The sequence below is a fragment of the Protopterus annectens genome, chromosome 4.part0 (genome assembly GCF_019279795.1).
Source record: "Protopterus annectens isolate FY-2018-M chromosome 4.part0, PAN1.0, whole genome shotgun sequence".
Lineage (NCBI taxonomy): Eukaryota > Metazoa > Chordata > Ceratodontiformes > Protopteridae > Protopterus > Protopterus annectens.
Window position 1 is genome coordinate 1,263,258,613 of NC_056733.1, and position 23,327 is coordinate 1,263,281,939.

At 40.4% G+C, this 23,327-nt stretch overlaps 1 protein-coding gene across 1 annotated transcript in view; it reads right to left on the minus strand.

Moving 5' to 3' along the window:
- ARHGAP26 (Rho GTPase activating protein 26) overlaps positions 1-23,327 on the minus strand; it is a 3,815,868-nt gene that overhangs the window by 2,068,725 nt on the left and 1,723,816 nt on the right. The window contains exon 12 of the mRNA XM_044069158.1: positions 8,351-8,384. Within this exon, the coding sequence (XP_043925093.1) occupies positions 8,351-8,384 (34 nt within the window). The remainder of the gene's footprint in view (positions 1-8,350; positions 8,385-23,327) is intronic.

Here is a 23,327-nt window from a genome sequence, read left to right on the forward strand (position 1 = left end):
GGCCCTTATTCCAATGTGACCGGTCTGGGGGGGGGGGCTAAGAATTCTATCCGGTCGCTTGGGTATTGGCTCCACAGTGTCCGGATCCTTCCATGCCCTGGTGGTAATGAGGTCCACCAGGGGGTCGGCTGGAGGGGACACCCAGGAGGTAGACGGGCCTGCCTCAAATGCCTCCAGAAACACGGACTCGTCAGAGGAAGACTTGAGGGCAGACCACCCACCTCTGATTCTAAGCATCTCCATGATGTCTCCAAAGGAGACATCCTCAGGGGGTGATCTTGGGGAGCCTTCCCCTTCCTCCAAGTCCGTGTCCTCGGTAAAGGACTCAGGGGAGTCCATGTGCCTCCTTTTGCACTTATGCTTGCGGGGAACTTCCTCGGGGGAACTGTCCGAGGAGGCCTCGCCAGCAACATCTTGTTCCAATGGAACTATCTTTGACATCGAAGCAGGCTGTCCCTTTGGCCGGGTGATGGAAGCCTGGCCCAGCAGAGAGGGAGTGCAGGGAGGAGTTGATGCAAGGACCGGGGGTCCGGATGCTCTCAACAGAGCCCTCTCCACAACATCGAATGCCGAGGGAGAGCCACCTTCCAATGGATCCGAAAGTCGGCTCCCACTCGGATCCGATGAAGGGATCGGAGCCGGTGCCGAGACCGTCGGATCCGAGGGACCAGTGTGCTCTGACCTGGACGGAGCCGAAGGCACACTGAATCCCCCGGATCCGAAGCTCGGACCATGGCTCCGAGAGGTCGGATCCGACAGACTCGAGGGTAGGGTCGGATCCGAAGTACCAAGTACTGTCGGCGCCGACCCACCCCCGGCTCCAAGGCTGCTCGGCTCCGAGCGCTCCGAACCCGGGTAGCGGGTCAGAGAAGGAGCAATTGGGTGGAAAAAAGGTATCGAGCTCCCCCCCTGTGAGGGGGGGGGAGGCAAGAGCACTCCCATCTGCAGCTGGGCCTGGATGAATCTTCGCATGATCCGGTCCAAGTCTGCATCTGATGAGCTGAAAGTGGATCTCGAAGAGGCCACCGAGGCAGGACTGGAATGCTGCCTCGATGACCTCGACGGAGATCGGGTCTCCTCCTCCTCGGGCCCCGGGGAGAAAGAAGGAGATCGGAGCCGAGGAGGAGGAGACCTAGAAGCAGTGGAGGGAGAAGCCCGCTTAGCTGGCGGGGCCGAAACGGAGGTCTCGGCCCGCCGCTTGTGGTGCTTCTCCCTCTGTTTCTCCCTCCTGGCCTCCCTGTCCTCCGACAATTTAGCAGGAGTTTGAGTCCCAGTTGGAGGCAGGGGGGCAGGAGTGGTAACCACCACAGGCTGTGGTGGAGCCACAGGAGCAGCAGAGGTAGCAGAGGCCGAAGCTGAATCCGGGGGTAGAAGTCCTGCCAGGACCAGCTTCGACCTCCGTTCTTTCACTGCCCTGGGGTTGAATGCTGCACAGATAGTACAACCCGAGGTGAGGTGTTCAACCCCATGGCACCGAACGCACCGAGTGTGGCCATCAGCCGGGGAGAGCTTATGGCCACACTCGGTACATTTAGAAAATATGGCTTTTGGGGCCTCAGCCATTCCTTTTTTTTTTTTTTTTAAAGAAAGAAAAACAACTACACACACACACAGGCCCCAAAAGACACTCGACACTCACACACTAACGACCAGCGAAGGGAGGGTATTAATTAATAAAAAAATAAGGAACCTAACTCAGACACACTTTACAAATATTACTTAAAACTAAAAAGAATTTCCTGACTAAAAATAATTAGAAAAAGTTAACTTTTTCCACTTATCTGACAGAGCTCAAAAGGGATCCAGCTATCACAAGCGTGGCAAACTAGATCTGAGGTCATGGAGGGTTAGCAGAGGATTATGGGTGAAGGGAGGAGCTAGGAGCTCGGATCCATTAGCTTGAAACAAGTTGCCGGCTCGGATCCGATATCGGATCCGTAACCCACAGGTTGCTGACAAATGAACAATCCTACTTCAGATCAATAGTTATATGGCCCTTTTGAGGGGGGTACGTTTAGCCCTGGCCCTTTATTATTCTCGACGTGGATGTTGTGTCTTTTAAAGCCATTTACTGGCTTTTAAGAGAGGGTGTAAAATGTAAAATATTCCCCTGGTAAGGGTATGCGCTTAGGTGGCGCTGCAGAAGCCTTATTCCATTTTAATTGTTCAATAAAGAACTGTCATGCTCAGAAATGGAGTACATTTAAAGCCGATTGCTGTCTTTTAACTGTGGACTTAGTTCTATCTAATAATCCTCTGGTAATGGTGGCGCTACAAGAAACCTTTTACCCACTTTTAATGTTCAATAAAGAACCGGCACACTCAGGGATGGTGTATTTCATAAAGCCATTTCCTATCTTTAACAGTGGAGTTAGATTTATAAATGTATCCAGTGGTATGGGTAGGCACTCAGGTGGCGCTGCATCAACCTTTATTACGTGTTGGGTGCCCAGTAAAGAACAGGCACGCTCATAGATAGTGTAGTTTTTATAGCCGTTTAGTGGCTTTTAACAGTAGAGTTAGCAATTGTAAAATAATCCGATGGAAAGGTTAAGCGCTTAGGAGGGGCTGCATAAATCTCATTTTCTCTAAGTATTTTATAAAAAAGCAGTCGCACACAGAGTTGGGGTTTTGGTGATATCGCCGTTATCGGCTTACTAATCATCCAGCGGCAAAAGCTCTAGTACTATAAAAAGGATTCACACAGTGAGCAAGCACGGTTGGCAGCTCATTTAGCTTGCATACCCTAATAGAACCCCTGAGTGTTTCGTGGTGGAATTGGCCCTAATCAGATAAAAGATCTTTTAGTTCATTAGCAACACGGTTAATTGGTGTTTGGCCAACTATAAGTCTACTACTCTGCTGCAAGCATACACTATGGGCTAAAAAAGGTGCGAAATAGACACCTTATCAGTATTCAGCCTTAATCATGAAACATGCAGCTTTCAATCTCAACAATAAGTATGATTCACTTACAGTATTCCCTTAGGACATAAGCATAAATTCTGGGCTTATTAGAAAGGCACGAATAAGACACCTTGTAAGATTTAAACTTCAAAGAATGTTACAGTTACAGTATACCCTTAGTGCATAAGCATAAATTCTGGGAGTATCTGAAAGGAGCAAAATAGACAAATCAAATTTTAAACTACATGTATTTACAGTAATCCCTATGGGCACAAGTAAACATTATGAGCTGTTCAACGGCGCAAATAAAGATATGCCTAATCTGTGTTAAACCACAGTCAAGCCACCGAAATAAAAACAGCTAAGAAAGTACACTATTTAACAAAACAGGCTTGAAAAACAATCGTAGCAGCAACAGGTCCAGTAGAGTTATTAGGCAAACTGATCAAATAGATGAAAACAAAATAATGAAAGCAACATTCAGTATGATGAGCAGCAGACAAGTTAAAAATAATTACATACACAGCGGTAGACGTTGGGCGAAGAGCAGACAGCAGCCAGGGCTTATCCCAAGTCCTAAGGGAAGTGCTCCCACTAAACCCAGGGTATTTATGGGAGTTCAAAAGAGTAAGGAGGGAAGGGGAGGGCAAATAGGGGAAGAGCAGGTAAAGGTAGGAGGGGCAAGAGGCAGACAACTGCAGTTAAGACAATGGGACTGTTTAGAGTTTTAGTAAAGGCAGGGAATGGGAGAGAGGTAAGAATAGTATAGTGGAATATGACAGAGTGGTATGGATGGTATGGACTGAGACAGATATAAGAGTAGAGGACAGAGAGTCTGACAGGCAGTGGTGAGTTAATAGGTACTAAGGACCCGAGCAGAAGACCGATACTGAAGCAGTTAACGAAAAAAACAATCAGCTAGGCTAATTCCGGTGGTAGGTTGGAGGGGGAAAAAAAGAGAGGACTAGAAAGGTGTCTGTGGACAGTAGAAATGAAGACAAAAACAAAAGAGAGGGCTGAATAGCACTTCGGGGACTACTGAAATTAAAGAAATTGAGGTAAGTAGTTGATCATGAGAAAAGGGTAAGAGGAGATTATGACTGGAATAAGGCTGCCATCTAGTGGACAGTTCAAGTATTGCAGGTTAGTGTGAGAGGTAGTAAGTTGGTAGACCGCAAGAGCAATGTGTAAAAAGACAAGGGGGGTATCTATGCAGGTAGGAGGAGTGAGGTAGTGAAGTTACAGAAGACTGGGGAGTAGAGGCTGCTGTCTGTCCTAGCTCAGGACTGGCTTTAACACTTATGTTAGTGGTACAATAAATAGAAAGTCTTTCTTGTAGGAATTATTCAGCAGACATACTTTACTGGTTTCCTTGAAAGAGGGAGACAAATTAGAGGAAAGAAAAAAATACTTCCAAAAGAAAACTGTCAGAAGCTTCCAAAAGAAAACTGTCAGATGCTTCAAATAAAAATTTGTGTTCATTAATACAACAGATTTATGAAAAACATTATATAGAAGAATATAAGTATAGCATGGATAGCCTACAAAAAAATCATTTGACAGAATCCCACATTAAAGGATAAAAGGGTGCTTACAAATGTGTACAATACTCCCTACACTGTTCGATTACATTACAGTGACCATGAAATAGTGGCAAACAACTCTGCTGTTAAGCCACGATAAAGGACAAATTATTATTCTAGGGACAAAAATTCAAAGGGGGATATTCCAGGGTAACTCTGTCACCGCTGCTCTCTTGTCTTGCCCTTAACCCATTAACCTGTCTACTTAACAGATTAGGTCATGGCTACAGTTTGGCTCCCAGAAAACAACAACGTGTAAACACTTCTTGACTTCTTTTTGTAGATGATTTAAAACTGTATAGTTCATCTGATGAGGAACTGAAAGCAAAACTGCAAGTGGTCAAAACTTTCTCAGATGATATAAGAATGCCATCAGGTCTTGATAAAAGTGCAAAAGCAGCCTTTACAGCAGGAAAGATGCAGCACCAAGAAAACATCAGTTTGGGACAGGAATGTGAAATAAAGGAACCTGAGCAAGAGGGAGTTTATAAATATTTGGGAATTGATGAAGGATCAATAATAAAATATGAACAAATGCAAATAAAACCTAGTAAGGAATATTTTAGAAGACTAAAATTAATACTGAAAACAGTGCTGACATCTAGGAACAAAGTCCAAGCTATAAACCAATTTGCTCTTCCTGTCCTAACTTATAGTTTTGGAGTGACTGACTGGCCCCAAAGGTGTTGGATAGGTTGGACAGGAAAACAAGAAGGATGGTTCATGCTCAAATGATTTATAAAAATCAGTGCATACCAAGACTATGTATTCCCCTTTCTGAAGGAGGTATGGGCCTCCTCGAAATTGATTACATGTATAGATCTGCAATCATGGGACTGCATACATACCTGCTGACCTGACAAGACCCAAACATAGTGAAAGTTTTGAAACATGAGGAGAATAAGTCTAAGATGACTTCCCTGCTAAGATCACAGAAGCATATCTGTGTCAAGTGGGAATGGAAATCAAACCAGAAGTAGATAAAAAATCAGGCAGCAACTGAATGTGCCAAAAACAAAAGAAAGAATATAAGTTAAGGATCAGATGAGAAGACAAGAAAGGTGGAAAATGCATAAATATAATAGCAAGTATAGAAAACTCTTGGAACAACCTCATGTTGATCAGGATCAAATGCAAAGATGGTTAAGGAGAGGTGACTTTAAACCAAAAGACAAAAGGTTAATATTGGTGGCCCAAGATAGTGGACTACGCAGATGTTGGTTTACAAAGTCCATTGAACATGTGGGAGAAACAGACAAATGTAGGTTTTGTAAAACAGAACTGGTAACAGTTGCACATCTTGTTGCTGGTTGTGATATACTAATGGCAGGAGGACTGTATACTGAAAGGCATGTGGCAAGACTGTTACATTGCGGATTGTGCAAACATAATACTGAAGTAGTTGAAAAACAATGGAAACATAAGCCACAAAGCATTATACAAATGATGTTTATAACACATGGGATCACCAATGGGTCTACTTTATCCTCTCGAAAACCAAATCACCCGAATCCGAAAACCCCGACACATACAGACCGAACGCTAACTAACCCGAAACGCGAATATCCCAAAACCGGAAATATAGAATCAGGTAATTTTCCAGGATCCCTAATACCAGTGTACTCACTTAAACATAGGACACTTGTCCTTCACAGTAAAACGTAAATGTACTTCTCTTTTCACACACTATAAACATTTTGGTAAGGTTAGGTAAAGTTTGTAATATAAACTTATATTACAAACTTTACCTAACCTTACCAAAATGTTTATACTGTGTGAAAACAGCAGTACGTTTAATGTTTTATGCTGAAGTAAAAGCATCCTATGTTCATATCAGTAGACTGGTGTTAGGGATTCTGGAAAACTTACCTGATTCGATATTTCTGGTTTTGGGATATTCGCGTTTCGGGTTAGTTAGCGTTCAGTCTGTATGTGTCAGGGTTTTCGAGAGGATAAAGTAGACCCATCATCAATTACCAACAGTTTAAAAAACAGATGCAAGAAAATTCAGATATAGTAATTCATGAAAAGACAAAAGTAGCAGTGATCATTGAAATTGATACACTCAGTGACTACAATGTCTTACTTACAGAGAGACACAAAGTAATAAAATACCAGACTTTGAAGGGAGAAATGAGGGCAATGTGGAAGGAGGATACACAGACAGTTTCAATAGTAGTAGGAGCAACAGGTCTTATAAAATGGACTTTACAATAATACTTAGATACATTATCAATACTTGTAACTCCACACAAACTGCAGGAGTCATCATTACTGGGCACACTGTGGCTGCTGCGAAGAGCATTTCTGGCTAACATCAAAGACTGAAATAATACTAATTTCATGAACATTAATCATACTTAGGAATGGGGTCCACTACTTTCATGGTATTAGAAACCCAAAAGACTTGGAGAAATTAAAAAGGATACAAGACTCAAATGTGGTTAGCATAGCTTGTAAGAGTCAGTAAAGCCCAGTGCCAACTGAAAAGGTGCTTTTGAGAAATGAAACACCCTTACAGTCCCCAAAAACACCACATCCTGCACCTAACACGAATTCTACACAAGAATTCTAGAAAAAGTTAAAAACAAAACTTAAAATCAGTATGCTTCTGTGAGCTCTAATCATAATAAACACACTTGTTTTCCTCAAAAAAAAAAAAAAAAACACGAAGTAATTCCCCAGAAGGGGACATATTTACGTTGCCTTGAATGATTACTAGCCAGCCATCAGTTCCACGAGATTGAAGGAGTGCTCTTTAGTGGCACAAAACCTCTAAAGCTTTTGTCGCTCTGTTTTTTTATATGAACTGTCTGCTTGAGCTCCTGGCAGCTACAGTATGTGGAAGGGCTATAACTGGAACAGCAAAGTTACATCTACTGCTGAACATCTGATGATCCTCTAAACTACTTTTAGGAGTAACAATTTGTGTGCATGAGTGTGCCTTAGCTTGCAAATACTGCAAAAGAATGTTAGCATTAGTTTCTCTGAAATACACTCACAGACTACTTTAAGAGGCTCTGCTTTCCCTGTGACCTTTAACAGATTAAGTGTATAACACTAGAAATAATTAAATATAGCATCACCTTTTGTGCTTCTGCAGCCTCCCCTGCCTAAATATACTAAATTTAAGGCCACCAATTTATTTTTCAAGCAGACACTTGTAAAGCAAAAGCAGGGACTTTAAAACATCCCATCTTTCATTCATATTCAATTGTTTGTTTATTTTAATGCTGCTACCCAGGTAAAAGAACTGGTCCAAAGATCATTTTCAGCCATCACCCTGGCCCAGAGGCAACAGACAGAAACGTCAAGTGAGTATGCATAAAGTATACACAGAAAAAACAAAGTATTCAAGACAGCTGCAAGAAAACGACAGTACAAAAAATCTTAGTTACAGGGATAGGAAAGTTTAATTTCTCTACTGTGTCATGATTTAACTACAGCAAATTCAAGCTGTGCAACTTCTGTTTAACCTTAAGTGCATCAGTCAGCCTAACTATAATTACAAAAGACATGGGAAATTAATATAAATAATCATGAATAAAGAAATAACATGTTCTTCTGGCACATCACTGGTTGCGATTAACTTAAAACTATGATGCTATTGAATCCGTGCTCATACAGATATAACCCTGTCTTCTTACACAAATGTTATCATTTTTATTCCAAAACATATTTGACTGCATGGTTTAACAGGCTGGACATTCCAGAAATGTGTTTTCCTTTTGTCGTTTAAACTTAAAAAATTTAGAGAATCTGTGCATAAAAATGAAAATTTAATACAACAGTAACATTATAATATTCTAGTTAGTTTACTACTATATTATGAAATAAAACAATATAAATTTATAACTTACTGCCTTCAGTTTGATTGTCCTTATTCACATACACCTGAAAGAAAGCAGAAAAGAAGTCATGTTCCAGTACAGCAGGTGATATTCACTCTGTCATTATTCTAAAAGGTTAAGGCAAGAACTTACATTGGATTTTGTGTGTTCTGAATATGTAGTGCATAACTGCTCGTAGCAAATGAAAAACAGTAACTTGTTGATATTAGTGATATACTGCTTCTACTAAAGACAAGTAGGACACCAATTACAGGAAGAAGATAAACCCATAGAATTGTACTTATTAAACGTTTCACATCATGTCCATATTTTCATGTATATGCCACAAAAAATTAAATAGCTTCATACTGAAATGTCAGCACTCAAAATGCCCAGTGCTGAAAAGCAAAAGAAAAAAAAAAAGACTGAAAACACAGGAGAGCAGTGAATCTCGAAAATCGCTCTTCTCCTTTAAACTTCTTTTTTTTGCAGGGGGGAGCAAACCTCTCTCTGCACCTCCCACACTTACATACATCAACTCTGAGATTGCCAACCCTCAGAGAAAACGGAATATTCTGAGTGGAAGGTTGGCATAATGCTTAAGATGTTTACCTTACAAACACAAGGTGTAGGGTTTGATTCTCACATGGAGTACTTGGCTAGGCTTAAAATGGCCCAACAGGGCAGTTAGCCTAGTAATAATCTATGAACCTATGAAATGATATCTCGGACATAGTATATCCATGTCTGTTCTTTTTGCTACTAAGTCTCTGCTTTTCGGGATGTGGTCTATCGGGTCCCAACATTTCAAATGGTTACTTAATTAAATATGCTTCTACTCCTAAAGTTAGTGAGCTGCTAACAGCATCATGATCTATGAGACACTTACTCAACATAAGCCCAAGGCTGTGGCTATAGTTACATCTACTATTACAGAAAAAAGGATAAGGCAGCAAAGCTGAAGATCCACCCACCCAACCAACCAATCACAATTAGGAAAATTTCAAATAGGAATAACCGCAAAAGTCAGAATTTTTTCATGTTTTTTTTTTTTTGCTCTTACCCTATGATGTAGTGACCCTTGTGGTGGTACATACAGAGGTAGTGTGTGTGTGTGTGTGTGGGGGGGGGGACAGATCTCCTTGCAAATAACTTGTTTTAAAATTACAGCTTTCAAAATTTCTGTTTTTGCAATTGCAATATGGAGCCAAAATACAATATACTGTCCAGTGCTTTTAAATAATTAGGTGAAAAATAATCCAGTGATCTCCCCAATCTAAAATGTAACGCAAAAAAATGTTTTACAATTGATTATATGCAAACAATGCTGAATATGCTCTTCCACCATTTGTGGTTGTACAACTTAATGTTCTGTATATAGCTACAAGCACAATAATGGAACACATTACAAATACAATAAAATAAAATGCAGTCACTCTAAAGGATATGCAAAAAGCAAAGTGAGATACTGGAGGAAAACATTTCAGTATAAACTGTTAAGTATATGATCTTTGTAAGGCAAGATCATTAAGGAAAACTCTTATAGAGAGAAAAAAAAACATTTCTGATATCTGACAAAGAGAAGAAACAAAACAGGTCCTATTAGAATGTTACAAATAACATATATTTCCCACCATCTGGCCAAAACACATTTCTACACTGTGGAAATATGTAATCAGATGCTGTGTACAATCTTAAAAAATGGCTAACCTGAAGTTCTGCTTTTGAGTTTTAACTTGCTTTTTTAAACACAATGATTATACTACAGAAACAGACCTTTCCCTGCACAGGGCACATGTAAGATCATTACCTGTACTGTGGGGGTATTCAGGAACATTTAGCATGTAGTATTAATTAAAATAGCAGATGAACTTTAACACACAGGGATGAGGCAGTTCACAGACATTTGTAGAGACTGCACTATGGAAGAAATAATATGGTAATCATAGGATGAGAATGACTGCATAACATAATACAAATGAGACTCATTGTGTATGCAAATGATGAAATCAAACAGGACAGAGGGATTAAGAAATATAAATCCAGCACTATGAGCTGAACTGGTCAGCCATTCTGAATGCTAGACATTTTCAGCATAAAGGAGCTTCAACTCCACTAATATGCTAGGAACAGCAGCTGCTATATCTGAGCAACAAATGTCTCAGCAAGTGTCTGTGATACTGTATCATCCTCTGTATTCAGATGAGTCTGCCAACAGACAGCACACAATCACCTCTACATCAAGGGCACTGTTTTCTTTATTAAATTATCACTTAAGACATATGTAGATACACACTGATAGAAAAGAAAACATATTAACATTTTTCATATTCAAGCATTGTACGTTGCCTATTTTGTTCTGTCTTTTTAACAATTTTCACTCCAGCATTACATAAACTGTTCAATTCCTTCAGGGCAAAGTAGCTTCTGCATTTTGTGTTCTTGTGGGAAGCAAAAAGGTCGCAGCAAGGCTAGCCCCACCTGCGGAATATTCTCTCCGCTATCTCTTTTTTGCGGGACCACTCGTGAGGTAAAAAAATTGCCCTACTCAGTTTGGTAGGGATTCCCAAAGAACTGGTCTCTGTCTCCCTGGTTTTTCAGACCCCCTCTGCCGTGAGGGAGCCATCTTCCATTACTGACCCCTCCTCTGCTCCTGGAGGGGGGTTCACAAAGTGCGTCCAGAAAGGCTCCTTGGGCTTTTTGGAACCACATCTTTCCTCCCTTTTGACCCTTGGGGTAGGGTCTAGTAGGGGTGGAAAAACAAACTCCAATGGCATAGTCTTTGATTCCTGCTCACACCTGATCAAAGTTTCCTTAACTTTGGGCCTGAAAAGGGACAAGCTATCAAAAGGGGTATTGACAAAGGATGACAAAGCACTCCACAAAGGAACACAAGCACATCCAGGAATTTCTCCTGAAAGCAAATCCTGTACCCGTTGCCCTACTCATTCCATCAGCTGCATATGAAATGAGGGGCATGGACGAGTTCACTATGGAACTGAGTGTAGCAAGCTGGGAGGCGACTTTGTCTGAGGCCCCTGCAGCTACTGTACCCTGAAGAGTATCTCCAAGCACCTTTAGGAGGTCTCTTTGCAGTCTCGTAAAATGGATGAGATAGTTCAGTGAACACATGGCAAAAGTCGCTGAACTGTAGATGCGCTTCCTGTATCTATCCATGATCCTAGAGTCTCTGTTAGGAGGACGGATAGAGGAAGAAGTCTGTGACATTTCTTTTTTGGTGGCTGCCACCACCACCATAGCATCAACTGGCAATCCCTTGGTAAGAAAGGACTTATCCTGAGGGGCAGAAATAATTTTTATGGGGCCTCCAAGAGACAGGCTCCATGGTGTCCGGAGACTCCCATGCCCTTCGTGAGACCAGCTCCATGAGCTTGTTGAAGGGCGGAGACACCCAAGAGGTGCAGGGTTGAGACCCTAAAGCCTTCAGGAGAACCGACTCATCTTCAGTAGGGTTGGTGGACTTTCAGCCACCCCTCTGTCTAAGCATCTCTAATATCTCAGCAAATGAGATATCTTCAGAGGTGGACCATGGGGACCCTTCTGATTCATCTAAGTCTTTATCGGATGTGAGAGACTCCTGTGGGGAGTCTAGGTGCTTCCTCTTGCAAATTCTCTTCCTGGGAACCTCATCAGTTGGAACTACTGGTGAGGTCTCAGAAGAGCAGGGGCCACTCACTGGGGCTTCCTGAGGCTCAGGGTTTCTACGCTTCGAAAGGTTCTGTGAGGCAGAAGTGGACACACTCGCTTTTGGGGAGGAAGTAGTTGGACCTGAAGTAGTAGATGTCTTGGGGGACATCTCTCTCCTCATGACTTCAAAGGCACTTCTGCTCCGATGAGAAAGAACCACTGGATCCGAAGAAACCACCGATCCCCTCGGCGTTGGCACAGTGGGCTCTGAACCAGAGGTAGGAGCCAAACTCATCCGAGCTAAGGCCCTGAGAGGCAAAGTCGGAACTGCCAGATCAGTCAGACTATCCTCCATGGACCCAACCAGAGAGTGTCGGCTCCTAGACTCCTCGATACGCGCCGAGGAAGTCCGAGTAAATGGAACCGATGGCAATGGAGCAGGCATCGGATCTGAAGGCTCAACAATCATCAGGTTCAACTCCTCCGGCTCCGAAGGACCGGTATGGCACGGAGGAGGAAAAGAAGTCGATGACATTTCAGTTCCGAAAACACTTGAGTCGGAGCCGATAAAAATTTTTCAAACACCAGTGCCTGTAGCAACTTCTGCACCACACGAGCCACATCCAAATCGGATAGGCTGATCGAGGACCGACATGAATGTACAGATGGAGGTACTGACCGCAGAATGGGAGACTTTAGTACTTCAGATACCGGTTCCAGGACTGGGGACCGGCTCCGAAAAGACAAGACACTCAGCTCTGAAGGCAGTGGAGCCGATGTCGATGTTTTCTTTTTGATTTTGTCACATCAGAAGAAGAAGCCTTAGAAGACTTTGAAGACTTGGGAGACAGGCTACATTTATCCTGGCCACTCAAAGCTTCCTGGGAAGAAGATTTTAGAAGTCCTCTGTCTATGAGTTTTCTTTTTCTTTCGTGTAAAACTCTGGAAGACAAAGAACGGCAAATAGAGCAGCTCTCTTGCAAATGCAAGGCTCCAAGACAAACACAATTAACGTGACTATCTATCACAGACATCTTTTGTCCACATTTTGGACACTTTTTAAAGCCAGACTTAGGATGCTGGTCTTTCTCCTGGTCAGCCATTTTAAAGTCTACAGTAGCAAAAAATCTACTGCACAGTAAAAATATGTAGTCTCAAAGAGAATATACACACACACACACACACACACACACACACACACACACACACACACACACACACACACACACACACACACACACACACTTTAGTAACTTAAGCTACTGTAATAAGCCCTAAAAAAAACAAATGGGCTGTAAAAAAAAAATTGTGAAGTAACTAACTATCCAAATGCACTCACACACACGATATCTAATGTTTAATAAATCTTAAACTACAAGGCTATATAACTATTATAAAGGCACGTCAAAGAAGGGAAGGGAGTAATAAAGGCCAATAAAAAAACGAAGTCCAAAGGAGAAGAAATAGCTATACTAAGCTATTAAAGTTACACTATGAAAAGCTATCACTAACTAGTATAAGAACATCAATTTTAACAAAGTTATTAGGAAAAACGCTATACTGGCCCGAGCTGTCTGAAGACCTCGAACTTTGTAGTAGGTCGACTCGGAGCCGAGGATCGGCTCCAAACCCATCTGTAAGAATGAACAGTGAGCTAGAACAACTTCACATTTCTTATTTCTGGTATTGATATTTTGAATAACAAATTCAGTACCTAAATACAGCAGCCATTATATCAGTTTCTAAGTTCTTGTTGACAAAAATCAAGTCTAGCATCTTTTACTGTGAAATACTTAGTACACAAAAGGATCCACCATATTCAATAACTGGACATATACTGGTTATGTATATCTTAATCAGCACACTCCTGTCCCTACCTAGAAACAATGAAATATATACTTAATGAGACCATAATATTCCTGACAATATTTATAGTGTTCTCAATAAATTTCACAGTAAAGTATTCCCAAATCCTTAACCAAGTATGAAGATGAACAAACTTGACTATCCAGGCCATATGGACAGAGATAATTCCCAGTCTCAAAGTGCAAAACTGTACATTTGTTATTGTTAAAACTCCTGCCCTTTGATAATACCCACTCATTTGCATTATCCAAGAATTTTTGCATTTGATGATGATCCTCACTGTTTGTAACTGAGCAGCCAGTTATGCTGTCTGTAAACTTACTAAGCCAAATCCTATCTAAACTTGGGCAACCCGAAATTAACAAACCAAAAACTAATGGTCCTAAGACACAGCCTTGTGGTATACCTTTTTAAATTAGTTTAATATTAGAGTACATATTTCTAATTCTCACTCTACATTTTCTATTTAACAGTCAATTTCTCACTCAACTAGCTACATATGCATAGATATCATCATTCTTTAGTATATCTACAAATGGTGAAATATATCTAAAGCCTTGGCAAACTCCATGTACACCAGATTAACTGTCAAACATACATCCAAAAAGCAGCATTTTCATAAAAAAATGTAATTTGATAAACTAGATCCATGTTGGTATATATCAATACTGAAATAAACATTTGCTTAAATGTCATGCACAATGCTCGTTCAAAATATTTACTCAATATGCAATCAAGGCTAAATGGTACACAATTGTCATCTGTTAAACTAGACTGAACTGAAATGACAATAGTCTCCTTCCATATATCTAGCATACATCCTACAATTAAAGTTCAATGAAATAAATCTAATGAACATAGAGTCAAATTTTCAACAAGTCCCTTAACAATACTCAGTAGTTCAGTTACAACTGGTTTAGATTCCGATTTCCATTTTCTAGTAATTGCATTTTTTTGCAGGCAATATTAATCTAAATAAGGTCTTATTATATATAGGCAGTTCATATCCTGTGTATCAGCACAAATGAATTTTTTTTTTAATTACAGCTACTTCCTACCCCAACACTTCTGTCAGAGTACTCTCTTTGGAAAATTTTTAAAATCTGCTGCACGCAAAAACAAAATGCTCCCACAGTTACTCTCTCTCTTTCCAATCACACCTTCAACATTTACTATCTGACTGAGGAAACATTTAATGTTTGCTTGGAGTACAAAATACCTATGCCCACACTTAGGAAAAAATCCTAAACCTTCTGGACTTTGTTGCATACATGGGAGCCACAGATGGCTTTGCATTGTTCCTTTGGAAATTGCCTTTCCAGTCTCTCTTCCCAGTATTTTCTAACCTCCTCTGACTGATTATTATAGTTAGCATGCAATATTTTATATGCCTTACCAATTATCCTTTTTTACACTCAACTGAAAATTACACCAGAGATGGTCTTTGGCTTAGAACTCCCCATATTCCTTTTTCATTGCCTAAATTCTAATATCAAACCTAGGGAGGGAGAGCAGTCTCTAACCTGCAGTCCAAACACTGATGGCTGCATCCACAACCATTACCTAATCTAAAATTAACGATATCCATGCTAAAGCACATCTGACAGTCTGTGTTCCCACTTACACTGATTGCTATCTGATCTTTTCTTATCTCTATTTCTCTCCCAGATGTGAAAGACAGCTTGCATGTTTTCAGTAAACATTAACTTTCAGCCCTGGGAAAAGAGTACTGACTACATTTAATAAATAAACTAAACTGTGCACTATGCATTAAAAAGCATTAAGGTTGCTGGAAACTACTACATATTACTCACTGTTCAAAGTTTCAAATGTTTTTCACTGAGTGGCTAGTCACAGTACCTTTAAATCTTGCATTTCTCTTAGCAAAGCGTGCTGAGAACTATCACAATTAATTGCTTACACCTGCAGACAGTTTTTCTGCATGTAAAAGTAGTCAGCAGTGAAGGGAAAAAACAAATAATTTTGCAGATGCATGAAAGAATCTTTGAATTTACTCACAACTTAATGTGAACACACTCCCCTGGCTAACTGCCTATTCCTGCATACGTCTAGGCTCCCATTTAAAACATTTGCTAAGTGAAAAGCAACAGGCCAATAACTTTGTAGATGGAACAAGATCATTGTATCCAGACCTTTCATCATTTTGTCTTATTTTTTAAGCTTATGTACTTAAAAAAACTTGTCTATAGCTTAAACTAAGGACAATTAATCTAGACATTTACTCCTGTAAAAGCAAGGGAATTCATTATCTTAATTTCACATACTACCTCATACTCCATAGGTTGCCGTGCATACATGTGTACACACACACACACACACACACACACACACACACACACACACACACACACACACACACACACACACACACACACACCAGACTAAACAAATCTCCAATCAGTTACTTAAATCCATATAAAGATACACACTCAGAATCCACACACACAGCACCTTTTCAATCACACACAAGCCAAAACATCCAGATTTCCTCTCATTTAGTCATTTACTCAGACCCCATGCAAATACATAATCTGAACCCACATTTTTATTTTATTTTATTTTTTTTTTTTTTATTTTGACATTTGTTATCAGGTATGTCTGACTGAGCATGTGCTCTTTTTCAGCAGATGCCTGGGATAAAATCTGCATACATAACAAATATTATTTAGAAGTAACACAAAGTACAGAAACCAGTAGCATGACATAAAATACAGGAGCAGCTATACATACATTAAAATCTCTGTATACAGTACAGTACAGAATTAATAGGTGTACAGTCAGAAAAACTGCGGTAGCATTGTTGCCACACAGTGAGACGTTGTCCTGTTCGATTCTCAGCTAGAACGTCTTCTGTGTGGAGAATTGTGCATCAGGGCTGGCAACTCGGCATGTAAAAATCTACTGCCAATCATTAGCGGACCGGAGTTCCGCTGTGGCAACCCCTAACTGGGAAAAGCCGAAAGACACAACAACAACATATGAGCAATAAATACACTTATACCCTACCCTACCCTCAGCAGCCCAAGATCACATTTAACTCTATTCTGTCCAGCTATTCTTATCTTGTTACAGTGCAAAGCCTGCATATCTTACAACTAAGAAAATGCACTTGCTTGCTTTAATATCTTTAACATATAAAGCAAACGCTACAACTCCCCCACCTAGTATTTAAAATACTCTTAATTGCACACTATAAAATACTTCAGATCATGACTTTTTACATACATATTAATAACAAAAATTATTTACTTACACTTACTTCGTCCTTACCTTCAGTGTCCCTCTAAACATTATGACAAAGTAGAGAACATTTGTTAAGTTCAACTACACGTTTAACAAAGTCAACAGAATTCCAGTCTTTCACAGCCACTGTATTTTTTTGCAACGCCATACTTCACGTCTGTTCTTATATAAACTAGAATTGATGGTTTATAGTCTCCCATTTATTCCCCGATTTCATTGTTGCTTCTTCTTCCTGTTAGTTTTCATCCCCCAGCACCAGTCTCTGGTTTGAGTCTCGGGTACAGTGGAAAAGGTTTCACTGACAAAGTCTGTCTATGGACTTTGTTATCAGAATGAGAAGAAGAGTATACTTCTGCTTGCTAGTTCAATGTCTTTTTTGGTTTGTTTTGCCTCCTCCTTAGTCTGTGCTGCATCAAAAAATGTCTTTGATCCTCCCAGTAAAAACGTATTCTGAAGGCAGATGGAAACAGAAGCTTGAATCTCACACCTGCTTCTCTATAGTCACTGACTTCTGGAATAAACTGTATTCACTGTACATCACACAGAAGAGAAGCATAATTTTCCACAAACACTGCTGTTCTCAATTTTAAATACTTTCCCTTGTGCTGTAATTTTCTCAGGAGCAACTCTTTCTGCAGTTATGGTTCCATATTTACTAATATTGGTCTTGTCTGCTTTCTCATAGCCAGGTTTGCAGCATCCCTGCATAATTGGCACCCTGGGTCAGTGGTATGAACCAGCACCCCACCCCCTCAGCTCTTCAAGTGAAAAGCAAAAAAAAAAAACAAACAAAAAAAAGCTGTACTCTACAAACCCCCAAGCAAAAAAAAAAAAAAAAAGGGTCAGACGTTCTTTCTACTGGCACACCAACCAAGTAGCCGTATGCATGACACCCTCACCCCAGCCATTCAGATCCTGTTTCTGTGCCCTGCCCACAACCCTCCTTTAAAATATTTTACTAAAAAAAAAAAAAAGTATTACTTCTTGTAAACTGTAACAAACTGCTAGTTACAAATGTAGTAAACATTTGCTACAGTTTATACAGTTTATACTTGCCTGCACAAAGTACTTCAGCTCTCATGTTTTACTTAAAAAAATCTTTTTTTAAACTGTAGCAAACTGCTTGCTATAAATATAGCATAGCAAACAGTTGCTACAGTTTATACCCTGTTTACACAGAGTGCAACAGAGCTCATATTTTAGTTAAAAAATATATTTTTAAACTGCAGTAAACTGCTTACTACAAATACAGCAAAAAGTTGCTACAGTTTATACCCTGCCTGCACTGAGTGCTACAGTGCTCAGATTTTACTTTACAAAAAAAAAAAAAAACATTATTTTTTACTTATAAACTATAGCAAACTGTTTGCTACATCAATGTAGCAAGCAGTTGCTACAGTTTAGACCACACACAGAGTGTAGCAGCATTCAGGTTTGATTGCAAATTCAATTGATCTTTTAAAAGGCAGTATTACATTAAAGAGTGAATGGGATCAGCTGATTGTGCCCCCCAACACTTTGCACCCTGGGTTATTGCGACACTTGTCCTACCTTAGCTATGATACTGCTTTCAATTAACAAATCTTGTTGTGGGACACCAATCCAGTTACTTATTTGTATGTTTACAGTCTGTTCCTTCCAGTTTCTCTGATACAGGAGAAAATCTTATGTTTTCTCTGTGTGCTCTGTCTTCTCTATTGTTTTTTTTTTTTGAATTAGCTCTTCAGAAGTCTTGTGCTCATCCAAACTTTTTTTCATTTTAACCTGTGATTTTTGCAGTTTTGCCAGTTCATCAAAATAGGTAGTTAGGTAGTTATTTTTCCAGCTTTTTATCTGCATCGATATATCCCTTCAGTATTTCATTTATTTTAAATTTCTATGAGTGCATTTAGGTTCATAGGTTCATAGGTTCATACTAGGCTATCTGCCCAAGGGCATTTATAAGCCTAGCCCATAGTTATGTGGCTTTCGCCACCCCTTTAGTTTGAATAAAAACTATGCCTATCATTTTGCTGTGCCTCTGTCAAGCAGTGACACTGAAGTATAGGTTCATAGGTTGAAGTATAGGTTCATAGGTGATTTGATTTATTTATTATTTTATATAAATTAGCAAAAGCCATCTCCTGTATCAAAGTTGAGACTTGAACTGCTTTCTGCTGAACATTTACAGGATTCTTCCCAGCCAGAGTTTACTTTCCTCCTTTTATGTTGATTTTCTCTAAGGTTCTCCAAATTTCATCTTCTTTGCACATATCCAGATAGTGTAATTACTAGCCAGTGACAACATTTCACTCAAACTGACAGGTTCACATACCCATATTTCATAGTTTCTGTTTTCACACTAGGGGAGCTCAAATCAACCAGATGATCAGATTGCAGCAATCTCAGAAGTCCTACAAAAATATTGTTGACCTCAAATATGTAGTGGGATCATACAGGATTTAGCAGACATGTATCACATACACATAAAATCAAGGTGGATGCATGGACCGTTCATCCCTGTGGATACAAAAGATTTGTGCAGCATTAGCCATCTTTATTACATGCACCTTTCAGCATGTGACAGAAGACATGTTGGCAATTTCACAGACATTAGCCTCATGGATGTGATGGAGGAACATATGTGGTTTTCATGGACAGCAGGAGAGGGTAACAATGCTATGAGCATATTTTAGAAAATAGTCCATTTTCTGGAGGTCCTGAAGGACCAGTGATTACATGCACATTGTCATCAAGGCCACATCTGCTGCACACAATGTCCTGTATTTCAAATGGAAGGTCTTCCACTCTATCAGCTGATAGGTAGTATTCAATACAGAGGGTATTTGCATAATGCATCTGTGTACCACCAAGGCAGCCCCTATAATTCCCATATTTGGCATATTTGCCACCGGAGCATTCAGGGTGACTTTTTACAAAGTCCTTTAGCTTGTAGGTGGCACACATTAGTGGGTATCCAGGCCAAAATATATAGCTTCCATTCAAGCAGGAACTAGGCCCCAAACAATGATATCAACTGTTCTGTGATTCAGATGATGCTGGATATGCATTGAAACTGTGAGGACGACCCACCTCCAAAATCTCTGGACAGTGGCTGAGATGATGTATAACAGCAAGTGTACACATTTGTAGACATAGAAAACTGCTAAATGTATGACTTAATTCCTAAATGGATACTGCTACAGCATGGATACACCTGGTAGTGCACTGCAGTATGCACCTGAAACCTATACCCAGAATTTCCTGGTACGTACCATGATACAAAGTACAGTAGGATGTAAGCAAATATAACATGGAAACATTGCAATACTGCCTGAGGAGAGTATTCTGTACAGCTGAATTCACATTTGGTTGACTGAAGTGCAGTAGGGATAGACAGAGTGACTGTACATTTAACTGAATGCAAATAAAAGTAAAGGCACATAATTTTGAATACTTGCAATATTTTCTTATAATTATGAACAAGACTGCAGTCAAGTGGGGACTGGGAATATCCCCTTTCCCCAATGTTGTGTGATACTGAATTGGTACAGATTTACATGTATTTGACTGAACATATATTGCTTGACAAATGTAGAGGAGTGATTGAATGGCCAAATGGTGGACATGTCAATGGTTTGGAATACTGATGCATGTAAGTGAGGTTGGGAGGATGACAGCACGCATGTGGGTGTGTGAGTGAAGGATGGGTGCTGTGTGTTTGTGTGCGAGCTTGTGTATTTTAGGGTAGGGGATAGGTTAGGGGATATACGTAGTATTGTTTGTGTGGGTTTGTGATTTTTTGTGTGTCTGATTCTGCCTTGTGTATTGGCAGTGTTATGGCTGAGATGATGTATAACAGCAAGAGTACACATTTGTAGACATAGAAAACTGCTAAATGTGACTTAATTCCTAAATGGATACTGCTACAGCATGGATACACCTGGTAGTGCATTGCAGTATGCACCTGAAACCAATACCCGGAATTTCCTGATACGTACCATGGTACAAAGAACAGTAGGATGTAAGCAAATATAACATGGAAACATTGCAATACTGCCTGAGGAGAGTATTCTGTACAGCTGAATTCACATTTGGTTGACTGAAGTGCAGTAGGGATAGATAGAGTGACTGTACATTTAAGTGAATGCAAATAAAGGCACATCATTTTCAATACTTGCAATATTTTCTTATAATTATGAACAAGCCTGCAGTCAAGTGGGGACTGGGAATATCCCCTTTCCCCAATGTTTTGTGTTACTGAATCAGTACAGATTTACATACATGGTTCCCCTGTATTTGACTGAACATATATTGCTTGACAAATGTAGAGGAGTGATTAAATGTTAATGGTACAGATGGCCAAATGGTGGACATGTCAATGGTATGGAATACTGATGCATGTAAGTGAGGTTGGGAGGATGAGAGCACACATGTGTGTGTGTGTCTATGAGAGTCAGGGTTAACAGATGAGTGAAGGATGGGTGTTGTGTGTGAGTTTGTGTATTTCAGGGTAGGGGATAACATAGTGTTGTTTGTGTGTGTTCATGAATTTTTATGTGTCTGAATCTGCCTTGTGTATTGGCAGTGTTATGGGAAGATTTTATGATGTTAAGGTGTAGGGTTAGGTTTGGGAGAAGAGGCAGTATTAGAGTTAAGGTTAGCACCCATTACTAAAGTGGTGTGTGGGGGGGGTGGAACTGTCAGGAAAAAGACTTATGTACTTACCATAACTTGGCATCTGTGTCATCTTATGCCTTCATTCATCACCATAGGGTCTTGGATCCAACATATGATCTGAGCGGGCAATATTCAACAGATGGATCCAAGGCTCTGACTCCTCCCTCTCCCATAATGCCCTGCTGCCCTCTAATCCCCAGATCGAGTTTGCTATCATAATCCTGAGCTACTCATACGAAGGTAGAGAGAACCCCCTCCAATTTCCTCCACAATCAAACCAGGTGGGGGATGGTGGGAGGGAAATGTGATGAATGAAGACATAGGATAATACAAATGCTAAGTTACGGTAAGTACATAACTCTTTATCTGATGTTATCCATATCTTCATTCATCACCACAGGGTCAGAGTTCCCAGCTACCATACATCCTGGGAAGCCTCAAGGAAGGATATGCTGGAGCACTTTGGAGCCAAAAGAAGCCCTACTCCCCGAAATTAAATACACCTTATAATGGGATACAAAGGTGTGAGGATTAGACCATAAGGCAGGAGCACAGATATCATCAATACAAAACCTTGCTACAAAAGCTGAAGAAGTCACGACAAATCTAATAGAATGGGCCCTAACATGACCTGGAATCTCCCGGTGGTTCAGACTGTAGACTATAGAAGATGCAGCTAGATATCCATTTAGAAATAGTGACCTTAGAAACTGGAAGGCCACATCTGCTATTGGAAAAGGCCACAAAAAGCTACTGTGACTTACGAAAAGCTTTAGTCCTATGCAAGTAGAATCAAACCTGTTGGTGAACATCCATAGTATGAAGAATATACTCCCCTCTGTTTGAACAGTTGGGAAGAATACTGGAAGATGAATGCCTTGATTGAGGGTCAACTCAGAAGCAACCTTGGGTAAGAAGTAGGGATTCTTTCTCAGAGAGACTCTGTCCTAGTGAAAGGTCATGCAAGGAGGAGTAATAGAGAGAGCTTGCAATTCTGAAACCCTCCCAGCGGAAGTGATAGCAACCAGAAGGGCTGTCTTCCAAGGTAGAAACTTGAAATCACAGGAACTGGCCCGGTTCAATGGGACACCTAGTCAGAGACTGTAGAACCAATGCGAGGTCTCAAGGAGCCGAAGGGTCCTTAATTGGAGGACAGAGCAGATGGACCATTTTCATAAATGCCTTACAAAGCCTAGATGAAAAGGTGGATTTGGAGCGCTCGTGAAAACAGGAAATCACTGCCAACTGGACCTTAACATTGGAAAAGCTTGCTCCCTGTTGGAAAAGGAAGGACAAGAACAAAGTTATATCTGAAACCAAAACAGAAAAGGGATCCAGATTCCTGCTTCTGGCCCATATCAAAAACCTTTTCCACTTAATGCTGTACACTTTTCTGGTAGAGGGTTTTTTGGGAAGCCAAAATTATGTGTTTAATAGGGGACGCTAGCCTAAACTGTTTAGTTATCACTAGAACTGGAGAAACCATGCATGTTAGTGGAAAGGTCCAAAGGATTGGGAGAGGAAGCCCCAACGAGTGGGAAATCAGATCCTGATGGGGATCTAATATCTA